This window comes from Populus trichocarpa, chromosome 8 (assembly GCF_000002775.5).
Source record: "Populus trichocarpa isolate Nisqually-1 chromosome 8, P.trichocarpa_v4.1, whole genome shotgun sequence".
In the NCBI taxonomy this organism is placed as follows: domain Eukaryota; kingdom Viridiplantae; phylum Streptophyta; class Magnoliopsida; order Malpighiales; family Salicaceae; genus Populus; species Populus trichocarpa.
This window is the reverse complement of record NC_037292.2, coordinates 1,265,179-1,280,378: the sequence shown is the minus strand read 5'-3', so window position 1 is coordinate 1,280,378 and position 15,200 is coordinate 1,265,179. Positions and strand designations below refer to the sequence as shown.

The 15,200-nt window shown below is 30.4% G+C and overlaps 2 protein-coding genes across 4 annotated transcripts in view; one reads left to right on the top strand and one right to left on the bottom strand.

The window, feature by feature from the left end:
- LOC7494896 (protein GLUTELIN PRECURSOR ACCUMULATION 3) overlaps positions 1-15,200 on the top strand; it is a 42,917-nt gene that overhangs the window by 9,594 nt on the left and 18,123 nt on the right. The gene's annotated exons all lie outside the window — the stretch shown is intronic.
- Positions 7,906-13,214, bottom strand: LOC7494897 (uncharacterized). Its single transcript, XM_024606923.2, has 2 exons — positions 12,591-13,214; positions 7,906-8,139 (listed from the first exon to the last, which is right to left on the bottom strand). The coding sequence occupies exons 1-2, from the start codon at positions 13,076-13,078 to the stop codon at positions 8,076-8,078; spliced, it is 552 nt and encodes a 183-aa protein (XP_024462691.1). The 5' UTR covers positions 13,079-13,214; the 3' UTR covers positions 7,906-8,075.

Genomic DNA, 15,200 nt, shown 5'->3' with positions numbered 1-15,200 from the left:
GCGTATTTATCTAAAATTTAAAGTTTTTTATTTAAAATTATTTTTTTTAAATCATTTTAATGCGTTCATATTAATGAAAAATTTTAAAAATTAAAAAATATATATTTTTAAATAAAAAAAATTAAAATATAATTTCTACCGTACTTTTAAATAGACATCACTCTTTATGCTAAAATAATATTGTACATTTATTCACAGATAAAACAAGATTTCCAAACAAACCTTAAAAAACAATTAATTCTTGTCATGGACATAAAAAAAAATTATTGTTTCAGTGGAAAAAGAAGAAGAGGAAAGCATCTTATAAAAAAAGTCACGTAGACTTAAAATTTTACAATAGCTAGCATCATAGAACAAAATCATATTTCCTTTTCAATTTCTTTTCCAATAAAAAAAGGTTTTTGTTATTTTTTTTTTCTTTGCATTATTTTTCCGAGGAAATATGCTATGATCGGCAAAGAATCTCCCGGGAGGAAGAGGGACATGGTTACATCCTCCAACGGAGGAAATCTCATGTGAGGGGAGACAACGTTGCTTTAGCCAAGGAATTGCGAGGAATTGGATGGGCTCTAAAGTCAACCACTGATCTGAAATTGTGTGAAAGGAACTACGCCACCCATCAGAAGATATGTCTTCTTCTTGAAGTTGTTTTCCTTTATTTTGTTTTAAAAAAAACTTCGCATGTGCCCGTTATTTGATAGAATCAACGATTTTCACCTGTTAACTTCAGTTATTAAACTTGGTACAGATTGATTGGCTGATTCAACCCATGTTCATGTTCATGTTCATGTTGGATATATAAAAATATAATCTAGAATTAAAATATGTTGATGTGATTGACACTTACCTGGCAGCTTCGTTGATTAAGTAAAACTTCAGCTTTATTTTTTTTAAAAAAAAATTAATATGATGTCCCATAGACGACGATATTTCATGTCAAGTTGCCAATCTCTAAAGTCATCCATGTCAAAACCCTCCCGCCGTACACGTAACGGAAGTTGGAATCTTGATATACGTGGCAGGGTTAGACTTATTCAAGATACCAAACGAAGTATTTGACCAGTTTTAAGATTGTGTTTGACAGTTGCTTTTTAAATAGCTTTTCATGCCGAAATACATGTGAATGATGTTTTTTCATTTTTTAAAAATCATTTTTGACATCAGTACATCAAAACGATACAAAAAGTACAAACCGCACTTAATTTTAGCAAAAAAAAAAATTTCAAAATTTGATGAAACGCAGTTACAAACGCAATGCCAAACGTTCTCTAAATCCAGGTTAGGGTAAAATTTTGTGGAATGAGATGATGACCAACTTTTTGGTGAAGTCAAGAGGCCATTCGATTCTCCAAAGAAGATGAAGTCGAGAGGGATTTGGATGGAGATGTATGGCGTAAAGAAGACCGTAGATGAGTTTTATCCACGGGTCAATGCCATTTTCTCTTTTAAATTCATTTCTGCTGGTGTTTGCTGGAAGGCATTGTCTGCCCAGAAGGGTTTTCAGCAGACAAACGTCAAGGCCAGAAAAGAAAAAACACGAGCAGCTACCATTTTTTATAGCGATTTCTGATCGATAAGCTATCATAAAATCATGCTTCAAGGAGAGGGGGGCAAAGGGCATGACTAAGAAAGGGGATCGAGCAATATGTTCATCTGTCACGGGCAAGGCACTGGATCTCGAATAAGAACCTTCAAGCCAGCAAATATATCAAAGTTGCAGTAGCAAAATAACATTCACAACCTAGCTTAAGCTGTTGGATGAACTAATTTTATCAATTTAATTAGATAAAATAAAAATGAAGTCTTGAAAATAATATTATATTATTATCTGACACTATCAAGCCTTAGCTAACCTAACCAACTTTGTTGTTGAAAAGGTAAAAAATATATAAATAGTTTTTTTTACTGGACCAAGAGATGACAATAGTAAATAAATAAATAAATAAAATGCAGTCAATTTCTGGACAGGGACAGGTGACAATTTTCCAGCTTTCTCATGCTGACAAGATTGTATACGTTATTCAGATTCGTCCTTGGATGGTTCTAGCTGTTTTTCTTTGCAGCAGACCAGCAGAGAGGAAGAGAATAAAAAAAAAGAGGTACAGTGAATCATAAGGTTCCTTTTCCTTTGTTTTTCCTCCGTTAATTTTGATTCTGTGATCTGAAATCGAAGAGTTCATCGTCCCATTAATTATGCATGGACATTTTAAATAATTCCCCCCTCTCTTTTTTTAGGGTTTTTTGAGCATCAAAGATCGTTTTTACGTGCCCAGCTACAAACACATGTAGAGCCCAAGCTTCTTTAGTTTTAGAGTGAGATTTGAGAGAAGTTATCCAGCAAATTACAAGTATTTTATTAACTCAAGAGTTGCTAAACTATACGATAAACTCAAGGGTACGAATTTAAGATTTTAATTATGACCTTCAGGGGAAAAAAACAAATGTTTCCTGCATGGACCAGAGCACAAAAATATTCTTCCAGAGTATTGGAATCTTGAGGAAATATTTTTATGCGTTGTTTAAATTAAGTTTGGATTAATTAGTAAAACAGTGAGAATAAGCATTAATTAATTGATTGCGCCAGAAAAATTATTTTGTTAATATCCGTGGAATGGAGCTCTACCTTTCTCGAGAGTAAAAATTGGATCATACATAAACTTTTTCCGGCATGTCATTGATTGAGAAATAAAATCAAACTAAAGAGCACATGAAATTGAGATAAAATCAAAAGTTTGAGTGCGCTAAACCGTCCTGATTATCAAGAAACTTCGTACAAATTTCTTCAAATTAATAATGTGCTAAACAAAGAAAAAGAAAAAATAGGATAGGAGTTATAAGTTTTGTTCAATGTTATTAAACTCAGGTTGTACCGTGTTCTATAAAAATTTAATTTTTTTTTGCTAAATATTTTTTATATATATATTTTGGATCGTTTTGATACATTGATCTCAAAAATAAATTTTTAAAAAAATATAAAAATATCATTTTAATATATTTCGGCACGAAAAACACTTTAAAAAGTAATTACAACCACATTTTCAACCAGGCTTTCAGCTAGCAAATTGAATATTCATGACCCGCTTTACTCTTGCCAATAAAAAAATCAACCTAGAAGATTTGACTATATGATCATAGTTAGGTTAAAAACCGTTGATTTTTAAAATGACACCATCTTGGTGTTTAAAAGCAATCGGTGAGCATGAGTTAATCTTCAAACTTTATATAGAAGAGAATAATAAAAAAAAAAATAGAATTTGTTTTATATTTTGAAGTACCAAAAATCTTCACCAAAACCAAAATACTAGCAGAGAATCTCAGTGAACAGGAACAAGGAGAAGAAAATAAAGTTGTTCTTTAATCTTATCATCACCGTTGAGATTGATTTTCAATTTTTTTTATTTTTTTTTAAAGGCCCTGATTTTCCTTTCATCTGACTAGATTTTTTTTGTTCTTACACCAACAGTTCTGTAAGCTGGATAATCACTGAAAGTAAATCTCCAAGAGATGACAATTTCCATCTTAAATTAAGTCTTATAAAACTACTGTAATTAAAACTTGGAAATTAAGGTAAAGAGAGAGATTAAATTAAGTTGTTATTATAAGGTTTTAAGTTGATTGCCGAGTCATTAGAAAAGGACATGGAAGCAGTTGGATTAGACAACCTGTTTTTGGAAATAACATTTCAAAACCTAAACTTTTTCATTTCCAATTTAGGCTTTTCATGAGATTAATTAATGAAAGATTATTACAATTGCAATTTGCTTGATGGGTACGTGCTCGTGATCACAAGCTGGTAGTGGCTGTCCGTATTATCAAAATCTGTTGGCTAGTCACTAACAAGTTTGCTAGATTAATTGTTAATGTTATAGTATGAGAGCTCAGAATCAAGCTGTCGATTCGCCATTGGAAGTTGAGACTCTAGACCAATGATACAAAATGTACCAGTGATCAAGCTTTTCCATGCCGAGATTAAGGTCATGTTTATTTTTATTTTAAATTATTTTTAATGTTTTTAAATTGTTTCTGTATGCTTATTTAAAAATAAATTTTAAAAAATAAAATAAAATATTATTTTAATACATTTTAAAATAAAAAATATCTTTAAAATTAATCATCTAAGAGTGGATTATTAAATGCGGTGGTTTATATATGTTGTGTTTCTAAATATTGTAGTTATGGTGGTTATATGCCACTACATTTCGAGATAAGTATTAACAGTATATTTAAGATTATAATTAAATTAAAGGTCATAACAAAAATTTATGATTGGAATCATTTTAAATATTAGATATTAAAATCAAAACTTAATTTTAAAAAATGGTATAAAAGTAAAATAGTGGTTAACATATCTGATTTTTTATATTAAAGAGTATAAATTAATGTTAAAACTAATTATTTTTTTAAACACCTATCTCTCTTTTTTTATTTAGAGATCCTTGAAGGAATAAGATAGTTATAATAAATATAATATAGAAAATAAAATGAATTGAATACTCTACCAATGCATGAAAATTCAATTTATTTATCAATTAAATTCAAATTAAATACTATAATAAAATTCAATTACATAACAAATTGATTTCAATCCGTCAATAAAAGTTTATTTAGTGTAATTGTGGTAACACTATGGCATCTTACATCTAACTTGGTATTTATTTGGTTTTTAATAATATATTTTTGTATCATACATGCAAGCACAATAAAAATTGTATAATTTTTTGTCATTCATGTACCTCTCTATTGAAAAGAATAAATAGCGTGAAAATCCGATTTGGTCTTTCAGGTAACTAGCGGGGTGAACCTAAGTAGGTTACGGAAGGAGGGGCCACTGGGCATGCACTGATTGATTACTAAGCATGATTTCAATTACGATAGCGAAAGCAATTAAGAAAAAATACGAAATAAAAAAATCATTAACTAATGTGGAGGTGGAAACTGAGAGCAGAGCAACTGCCCACCCACTTCTCTGAGAGTGACACGTCGTTGTTAATTATTATTTGTGCACTAAGCAAGTGCCAATTGGCACATCATTTGCCACGTATTAAAAAATGAAATTAAACGATTGGCCCTCGTTAGTCAAACCATTATGTAATTCTGCTTCGAGAAAATATAATCTCGATCGTCAGCGAAGTCTGCTCTTTAAATTAAATTATCCTCTACTTCACTGATTATTAATGAGCCCACTTTGATCATGGATTAGTGTTGATAACATATATATATATATATATATATATATATATATGAAGTGTGTGTATATATTAAAGGATGAAATTATAAAAACAAATTACATCAAAGGATAAAAAAAAATATGAGGGTGAGACTAATTAAAAGAATAAGAATTTTCAATTGGAGGGTTTAATAGAATTAAAAAATAATTTTAATAAAATGAAAAAACAAAATCGAAAGAATAAGTGTTAAATTAAAAAAAAAACAATAAAAAATTTAATTGAATGATGAAATTAAAATAAAAAACTTTAACAAAAGTGTCAAGGGTAAAATTAGAAATTAAAAAAAATAAGGACCAGAGTGAAAAGTCAAACATGTGAGAAATTGCAATTGAAAGACTAAATTGAAAAGAACAAAAAATTCTATAAATGAAAAGAACAGCAGACGACCAGCTACGTCCACCGAGTAGTATCATAAGCACTGCCTGAATGATGCAGACGCCACACACATACTGGGACGTGCCAAGCATACCCTATCAGCTTCAAGAATAAAAAAAATCAGGAAAAAATATGAAAATACCAAAATACCCTAATAACCCCGACAATTACACAAAATAATAATATGAAAGTGCAAAAATACTCCAAAATGCTAAGCTTATGTTTTATCTCTTCAAATGCTAAATAAGTATTTGCACTGTATAATAGAATCTGAAACACCCTTAACTAACAGCATAATAAGGAACAAATTCATATTTTTATTGTTAAGATGTTTATGCAAAGTTAAGAGAACTATTAGTCAATAATTTTATTTTTTGTTGACTTTGAAGGGAAAAAAATATTTTTACCGTGAAAGAAAAAGAAATTAACACTTCCACCCAAGAAGCTTTTTTTTTTTTTTCAAAAGGCATAAAATGTAATTTGATTATAGCCCAAGATATATTTTACCTTGGATTGATGAACTAAAACACCCATGCTATTAAATTTTTTAAGTAATCAAGAGATTTTAAATTTAAGATTTTTATATAAGAAAAACGCATTTAAGACTTCTAGTAATGGTAATAAAATAAATTTTACCATTTCTCGTATAAATATTATCCATCTCGCTTTGTTAACATTTACAGAGCTCATCAATGGAGTTCAAAAAATTAAGGTTGAGTATTTTGTTAGAAGGAACATAAGTTTTTTAGACAGCAGAATTTGAAGTTGAGACATGGCAGGGCTCACATTATCTGGGCCTTCAGTCACTGTTTTTGGTCCATAGCTCAACCAACCATCCTTGGACCAGGACCACCCATGTTCTTCCTATTGCTCTGTCGCCCTCGGCCTTTATTACAGGTCGTCCGTTCTTTTGCTTGCACGCTTGTCAACCTTAAATACAAGGCTCATCGCAATATCCCACGTTAATTAATTATTACTAGTATAATTGTCAGTATCAAATTATTTTTTTTATTTTTTTTAAAAATTAAGAGTATGGAAATTTTTTTAATAATATCATTAAATTTAATTAAGTAGTTCGATTTTAAAATCTGTCAACTCAACTTTTTACCCATCTCTAGTTTCAAAATAAATTGCGATAACTATATAAAAAATAAGTTAAAATAAATAATTAACTCTAAATCCCAACAAACATATTATATAAGGACCAAATTAAAAAATAGATCAATAACCAAATGAAAAAAAAGAATCAAAATACAAAAAAATAAACCAACAACACTGTGGATTACTGTTGTAATCCATAGTGGTAATTGTTTCCCCACACTTTTCAGGAGTGTTTGAAAATGTAGTAGCGGTTACTTTTTAAAGTTCTTTTTGATCGGAAATGCATTAAAATAATATGTTTTTTTCCCATTTTTTACTAATAATTTATATCAACACATCAAAACGATCCAAAAACAATTTTTTTTTTAAGAAAATACAAATTCAGATTTTTAGGAAACACTCTTTCAACTGCATTCCCAAATAGTCACTTAACTTTACACTTAATTAGAAAAAAAAAATACCTTACTAAACTCGCGAACCAAGGTAACCAGAGTTACCTTACCAAACTTGTAAAGAAGGTAAAAAAAAAAAAAACACAGTTAATCCACAATCAACTTTATATTTAATTATTTTTAATTTTAGCTTTCAAATTATATCATCGGAAGATATTTTTATGTATTTCAAAAGTATAATTTGAAGTACATGATTCAAATATGAATTCCGATAAATTCATAAGATTTAGTTTTCATGATATGTTGATTGAAGTTTACTTATTGAATGATATATAAACAAGGTAAGAATTTATAAAATCATGATTTAAGCATTATCTCCTTCGGATATGCAACAGGGCAATCATTCCCATTTCCCTCCCTCGTTTTGTAATCACAATTATTAAATCTGATGTGGCTCGGTGTAGATTAGATTTTAAAGAAATTCAACTTGGAATTAATTTTGTTTAACCCGGTGACTGTAAGGGGTGATCAATCGACAATTTGAAGAAAATCTAGATTGATTTATTTTTAAAAAAATCTTCACAACAAACTTTATTTTATGTTATTTGTTTTTTTAAAAAATATTGCCTTTATGTTATTTGTTTTTTTTAAAAATATTGCCATTTTATATTGACTCGATCATTCATTCAAATATGTAATCCAAGTATGCTCGTAAGCCACCAGCCAAACTGATGGTTTTTATTTTAATTAATATATGTATCGAGTTGACTGTATAATTGTGTGATGTTTATTTGACTCTCTAAAAAGAATGGGTTCAATATCTATGTTATTAAAAAAAATATTTTTCTGAAGGATTAACACTGTTGGCGTGTAGAAAGAAAGAAAAAAAACCCTTCTGATAGAACGAAATTTCACAATACACAAACAAAACTGTTACGGTTCAAACTTTGCAACAAATCATAGACCAGTCTATGTGGATTTAATTAGAAGCACCTCTGTCACCTTGGCCACCGCCGCCAGGAACCACCGTGCGAACCTTGAACCTCTCGAGCTTTAATGGCGATTCACCTCCATTTCTTGAAGGTGTTCTTGGTGAGCCAACACTCAAGCTCCTTTGCAAGCATAATGCCCTAGTCTTGAGTTGACCAGGTTTTTCCCCGTATAAATTGATGTTACCAATTTTCTTGAACATCCCCAGAAATTCATCATGTAACTCTGGAAATAATTTCTTGAAAACTTCCCTTCTTCGAAAAAACAATTCTCTAAAGAATCCTAGCAACATGAGGAACCTGGAATCAATGGATTCCCATGCCTTGTCCTGATTTCTATAGCATTTATCACTCATATCACCATACTTTTGCTGGTACAGACCACTTTCCAACATTGACAAATCGTCATTTGTGCATAAAAAAGGAGAATCACTGGAGCTTGATGCCATGGAATCTGCTGTATCACACCTTGGGTAACCAAACTGATAAATATCCAGTTCAGGACACACCAAGGGAGCGTCGCGATGATTGCCCTCAGACATGATCTTAATGTTAGAACTTGGAAGACGTTGAGATAACAAGATCGAGCAAGATGTACTTCTTGAGTTGATGAGATAATGCAAGAGATTGCTTTGGTTTTTGATGGATCTGTGAATGGCTAGAGAGGTCTTGCTGGGGTATATATAGAAGAGGGAAAAATACCAGTTCTGCAATCAAGGATCAAGTCATCAGATTATGCTAGCGAGGACTATGTCAACTTGATTAAGATACGCGTGCTGACTTTCCTGTTCTTCTCCAGATAATCGTAGATGGAGGAGTGACAACGAACTACAAATCAAGTTTTGACAGCCAAATCCTGAGCATAGTTCTCAGGGAAACACTACAAGAAATTCAATGAATACCAAATTACCGACGGAATTTTTTTATTGGTATTTTACGGTGATATTTACCGAACGAATTAATTCCCTCGCTAAAACCGTCGGTATATATTGAGGGAATCCCAGACAGAATATAAAGAATTTTAAAAAACAAAGAAGTGCGATAACGTGGAAGTTTTTGTGGGTGATTTTACCGACAGAATTACAGATGGATTCAAACCAGGATGTCCGTACAATAACGTGTCCACTTCAACGACATAATTGCTGACAGATTCACAAACATAAATATTCCGTCGATGATTCCATCGGTAAAAGTTAATATATGACCTGACCATCGACCCTCCCCTCCCTTATTTCTCATTGTTCCCCCATCCCTGCATCTAAACAAACTGCCCCCCTAAAAAAAAAAATCCCTTTTCTCAATACAAGTTATCATTCTTTAACTTTTATAGTCACAATATTCGTGTTTTGATTTATTGCGATTTTTTTTATTATTTTTCATAAGTAAATCTATATTTTTTAATTTTAACATTAAAATATCAATTTTATTATTATTGATTTTTTTAGTATATGTATTTTGTTTGGGTGTTTACTTGTTGTATTGTTTTTTCTTAAACAAACTTGTAGTCTGGATTTATAATTTTATACTTGTTATGGTTTATTTTAGATTTTATAAAATTATATTTGTTTGTAAATTATTGAAACGTATGTCGAATTACTGATTTATGTGTGTTGTGATGAAATAAATAATAGCTTATTTAATGGATCCGTTATAATTTTTGTCAATTTTATTGTCGAGTTGTAATTTCTGTAAATTAATGTGTATAAATTTGTATGGATGTAAATAATTGATAAATAATATTTAAGAGAAGTTTGAAAGCAAGTTGGATAATCTGGATCTAAACCAATATTTTTGTAAATTTATTTACTTAACGTAGTTAATTAATACATGTTGTCATCATTATTTTATAGAGATTCGATAGAAGTCATGGATGATCGTTTATGAATGTATCGAGATTCACCCCAAGGATTACGGAGGGTGGATTATTGTAATGGGAATGATGAATTATTGTAATGGGGTTCAGGGTTTTATTAATTTTACAACATCTATTCCAAAAAATTTTAGTGGAGGCGGTATTAGGTTTCCATGTAGGAAGTGTAAAAATAAAAAAGTTTCTGCATCCAAATATTATAACGATGCATCTTCTACACAAAGGGTTCATTGAGGATTGTCTGTGCTGGTATGCACACGGGGAACTATTTGTTCGTAACAAGAGCATGGTAGAAAAGATAGCTGAGTCAACTTCTAATGCTAGCAACGTGCATGAAGTTATAAATGACAACAATAATTCTTACATGAATATGACTATGGATACAATGAGAATGAATAAATGTAATGTCAGTCAATGTCCAATCGTAAAAGAACTTAATGCAGACACGGTCAGATTTTTTGATCTGTTGAAAGATTCTGATAAACCATTATGAGATAACTCTACAAATTATAGTTAATTATCGGCCGTTGCACATGTGTTCACCATTAAGTCGGATTATGGGTTGAGTGAGGCCGATTATGACAGAATTATCAAATGGACGAGAAGCATTTTACCTGAAAGGAACAAGCTGAAAGAGAACTTCTATGTTGCTAAGTCCATGATGAAATACCTCGATTTATGATATCAGAAAATTGACATGTGTCCTAACTTCTGCATGATAGACTAACTTGAAAATGTTGAGCTGACCAAGTGCATGACATGTGAGCATTCCCATTATAAACTCATAACTAACATGGAAAAGACTTTCGTGGTATATAAACAACTTAGAGACTTCTCAATCACACATAGACTATATAGAGGTTATTAATGTCACCAAAGACAGCTGAGTACATGACATGACACTACACCAATCACATGATGTGGTGGATGGAGTGATGGTGCATCTTTCTGACGGGAGGAAGCATGAAAACACTTTAACAGTACACATTCTTATTTTTTAACTGAATCAAGGAACATGCGTCTTGAGTTGTGTATATACGGATTCAACCCATTTGGGTCATTTGCTGCTCTTTATTCTTGTTCGCCGGTTTACTCACGATTTATAATTTGATACCGGGGATGTGTATGAAATCAAAGTTCATGCTTTATACTTAATTATTTTTAATTTTAGCTTTTGTATTATATCATCGGAAGATATTTTTATGAATCGACATCAAGTATTTCAAAAGTATAATTTGAAGTACATTATTATCAAATCTGAATTCCAATACATTCATAAGATTTATTTTTCATGATATGTTGATTGAAGTTGACTTATTGAATGATATATAAAGAAGATAAGAATTTATAAAATCATGATTTAAGCATTAAAAATGTTCTAAAATTGTATTCTTAAATTGTCACTTAGCTATACACTTAATTAGAAAATGGAAAAAAGGTACCCCACTAAACTCGTGAACCGAGGTAACTAGAATTACCTCGTCAAACTCGTAAACTGGGTCATTGATTTCACAAAGTTTAATAGCCTAGTTTTTTTTCAAAATTATTTTTTATTTAATTAAAATGTTCTAAAAATAGATCATATGGCAGTAAGATATTTTTCTAATACGTACCAACCTGATGCTAAGATTTTTTTTGATACCGCGATAATCATATAAAAAATAAATTAAAATAAATTATTATCTCTAAATCCCCGTAAACATATCATATAAATAGTAAATTAAAAAAAAATTCAATAACTAAAGAAAAAAAGGGGGTCAACATAAAAAAAAAAACACTATGGATTATTATTGTAATTCACAATTAACTTTATATTTTTTTTTATTTTTTTTTATCTTGGATTATTATTATTGAATGATATATAAACAAGATAAGAATTTATAAAATCATGATTTAAGTATTATCTCCTTCGGATATGCAACAGCGCAATAATTCCCTCCCTCGTTTTGTAATCACAATTATTAAATCTCATCTGTCTTGCTTTAGATTAGATTTTAAAAAACATTCAAGTTGGAATTAATTTTGTTGAACCCGGTGAATATAACGGGTGATCAATCGACTATTTGATGAAAATCTAGGTTGATTTATTTAAAAAAAAATCTTCAAAACAAACTTTATTTTATGTTAATTTTTTTAAAATAAAATACTTCCATTTTATATTGACTCGGATCATTCATTCTAATTCTAATATGTAATCCAAATATGCTCGTAAGCCACCAGCGAAACTGATGGTTTTTACTTTAATTAATTTCTGTATCGAGTTGACTGCACAATTGTGTGATGTTTATTTGACTCTCTAAAAAGAATGGGTGCAATATCTATGTTATTAAAAAAAAATATTTTTATGAAAGATTAACACTGTAGGCGTGTAGAAAGAAAGAAAGAAAACCCTTCTTGTAGAAAGAAGTTTCTCAATACACTAACAAATAGCGGTATTGTTACCACTATTTACAATGAATGAAAGAATAAAAGAATTGCTGTATCTTTGAACAAACTGTGCTGTTGAAAAAAACAAAAAATACTGTTTCGGTTTCAAACTTTGCAACAAATCATGTACCAGTCTATGTGGATTTAATTAGAAGCACCTCTGTCACCTTGGCCACCGCCGCCAGGAACCACCGTGCGAACCTTGAACCTCTCGAGCCTTAATGGCGATTCACCTCCATTTCTCGAAGGTGTTCTTGGTGAGCCAACACTCAAGCTCCTTTGCAAGCATAATGCCCTAGTCTTGAATTCACAAGGTTTTTCTACGTATAAATTGATGTTACCAATTTTCTTGAACATCCCCAGAAATTCATCATGTAACTCTGGAAATAATTTCTTGAAAACTTCCCTTCTTCGAAAAAACAATTCTCTAAAGAATCCTAGCAACATGAGGAACCTGGAATCAATGGATTCCCATGCCTTGTCCTGATTTCTATAGCATTTATCACTCATATCACCATACTTTTGCTGGTACAGACCACTTTCCAACATTGACAAATCGTCATTTGTGCATAAAAAAGGAGAATCACTGGAGCTTGATGCCATGGAATCTGCTGTATCACACCTTGGGTAACCAAACTGATAAATATCCAGTTCAGGACACACCAAGGGAGCGTCGCGATGATTGCCCTCAGACATGATCTTAATGTTAGAACTTGGAAGACGTTGAGATAACAAGATCGAGCAAGATGTAATTCTGGAGTTGATGAGATAATGGAAGAGATTGCTTTGGTTTTTGATGGATCTGTGAATGGCTAGAGAGGTCTTGCTGGGGTATATATATAAGAGGGAAAAATACCTGTTCTGCAATCAAGGATAAAGTCATCAGATTATGCTAGCTAGGACTATGTCAACTTGATTAAGATACGCGTGCTGACTTTCCTGTTCTTCTCCAGATAATCGTAGATGGAGTGACAACGTACGAACTACAAATCAAGTTTTGACAGCCAGATCCTGACCATAGTAATTCCCAGAGAAAATACCTGGTCAACTTTATTTTGTGAAGGAATTTTTTGTGGTCAGATTCATCAAGCGGACATGATGGACCTGTGGAAGTAGTCATGGTAGCCTTTCATGGTTTTATGTTGGGGGGAGAGAAGTGGTCACTTGCAAGCGCCGCCTCATTCTATCAGAGAGGTAAGATCCCGTTGGAAGTTAGGCTTGGGTACGGAGTCTTGGTCAATGGATTTAGCAGCTCTCATCCCTTTGGTCAATGGATTTAGCAGCCCTCATCCCTTTTGTCCAGTCCACATCAGAATCCGATTATTAAAATACTCAGTTGTGTTTTGGCTTGTTAGTTACGTCAACCGTTTTTTTTTTTTTTTTTTTGCCATGGTTTGGATAAATGTTTTTATTAAAAAAGTTTAAAAAATATTTAAGTTTTTTATTTTTTATTTTTTTTAATTATGAGAATTATTTGAGTCAATAAATGCAAAAAACAAAATGTTAATGCATCTATTCAACTCGTTTAGTTGCAGGTCGAATAATTTTTTTTCCAACTCAAAATAATTAATGTGTAGGTGTTATTAATGTATTTTTTTACATCAAGTAAAAAATATAACCGTGAATCACAAAGTCGACACTTATATATGATAAAATATAATAAAGATTATATACATTAATAAAAATATGTAAGATCTCAAGCTAAATTTTAATGTAGCAAAAAAATAAAATAATGTTGTAATTGATACAGTGAAATACCTTATACTTAGTCTGTGTAGAATAAATTTTCAAAAACAAAAAGTGTAAAGAAAAAAACATTAAAAACAAATTACAAAAGAAAAAAAATGAATAAAAAGAATGGTATAAATGGACCAAGCGTAAAGAATAAAAAAATAATTATTTTTTAAAGACAAGCTAAAAAAAAATTAAAATCATGAACTTGGCAAGTTATAATTTTTTTTTTAAAAAAAAATATCAGGTATGCAGGCTACTCCAATGTGTTTTCTTACATGAAAAATTAAAAGTATTATTTGAAAAACCTATGCAATCATCTAACTAAATAAATCAATAACCATTTATGTAAATAAAAAAAATCGTTAACAATAACCAAGAAAAAAACTGTAAAGATGAGATATTTACTCGATTATGTCCAGTAAACGTTTTTTATTTAAATAAATAAAAGATAAATCTACCCTAAAAACTTATGGCTTAAACAATAAATACAAATAAAAATGAATGAATAAACCCACATCATAAAAAATATTACAAAAGACCGAACACATCAGAAAAAATGTAAGGAATAGACACCTACCAATATGATGGAAACATATAAAAAAAGATAAAAAAAAACCTCGAGTGAACAAATAAAACATATGACCCAGGACATGAAATTGAGATGACCGCATATATATCAAAGCGAAAAAAATACTAGCAAAAAATATTTGAAAAAAATGCTTTATAAAAAACCAAAGTCAACTCGAACTAATCTTTCAGATTTATAATCTGGGTCATAAGACCAGGGTGACTCCATTTAAGACAAACCTAAAAAAAAAAAAAAAAACAAGATTCTTAACCAAACAAATATTGAGGGATGGAGTTGAGGGAACAAAAGTCAATAAAAAACAATACAAAATAAAATAAATAGTAATTAAAAGAATTAGAACTGTATTCAACATAGAAAACAACTGGAATTAAATGTTAAGGGAAAATTTAAATGAAATTAAATGTTTAGGGATGAAATTGAAAAAAAATACAAATCAATTAAAAAAATAATTAAGAAAAATAACAATTAAAAGAATTGACACCAAACTTGACATAA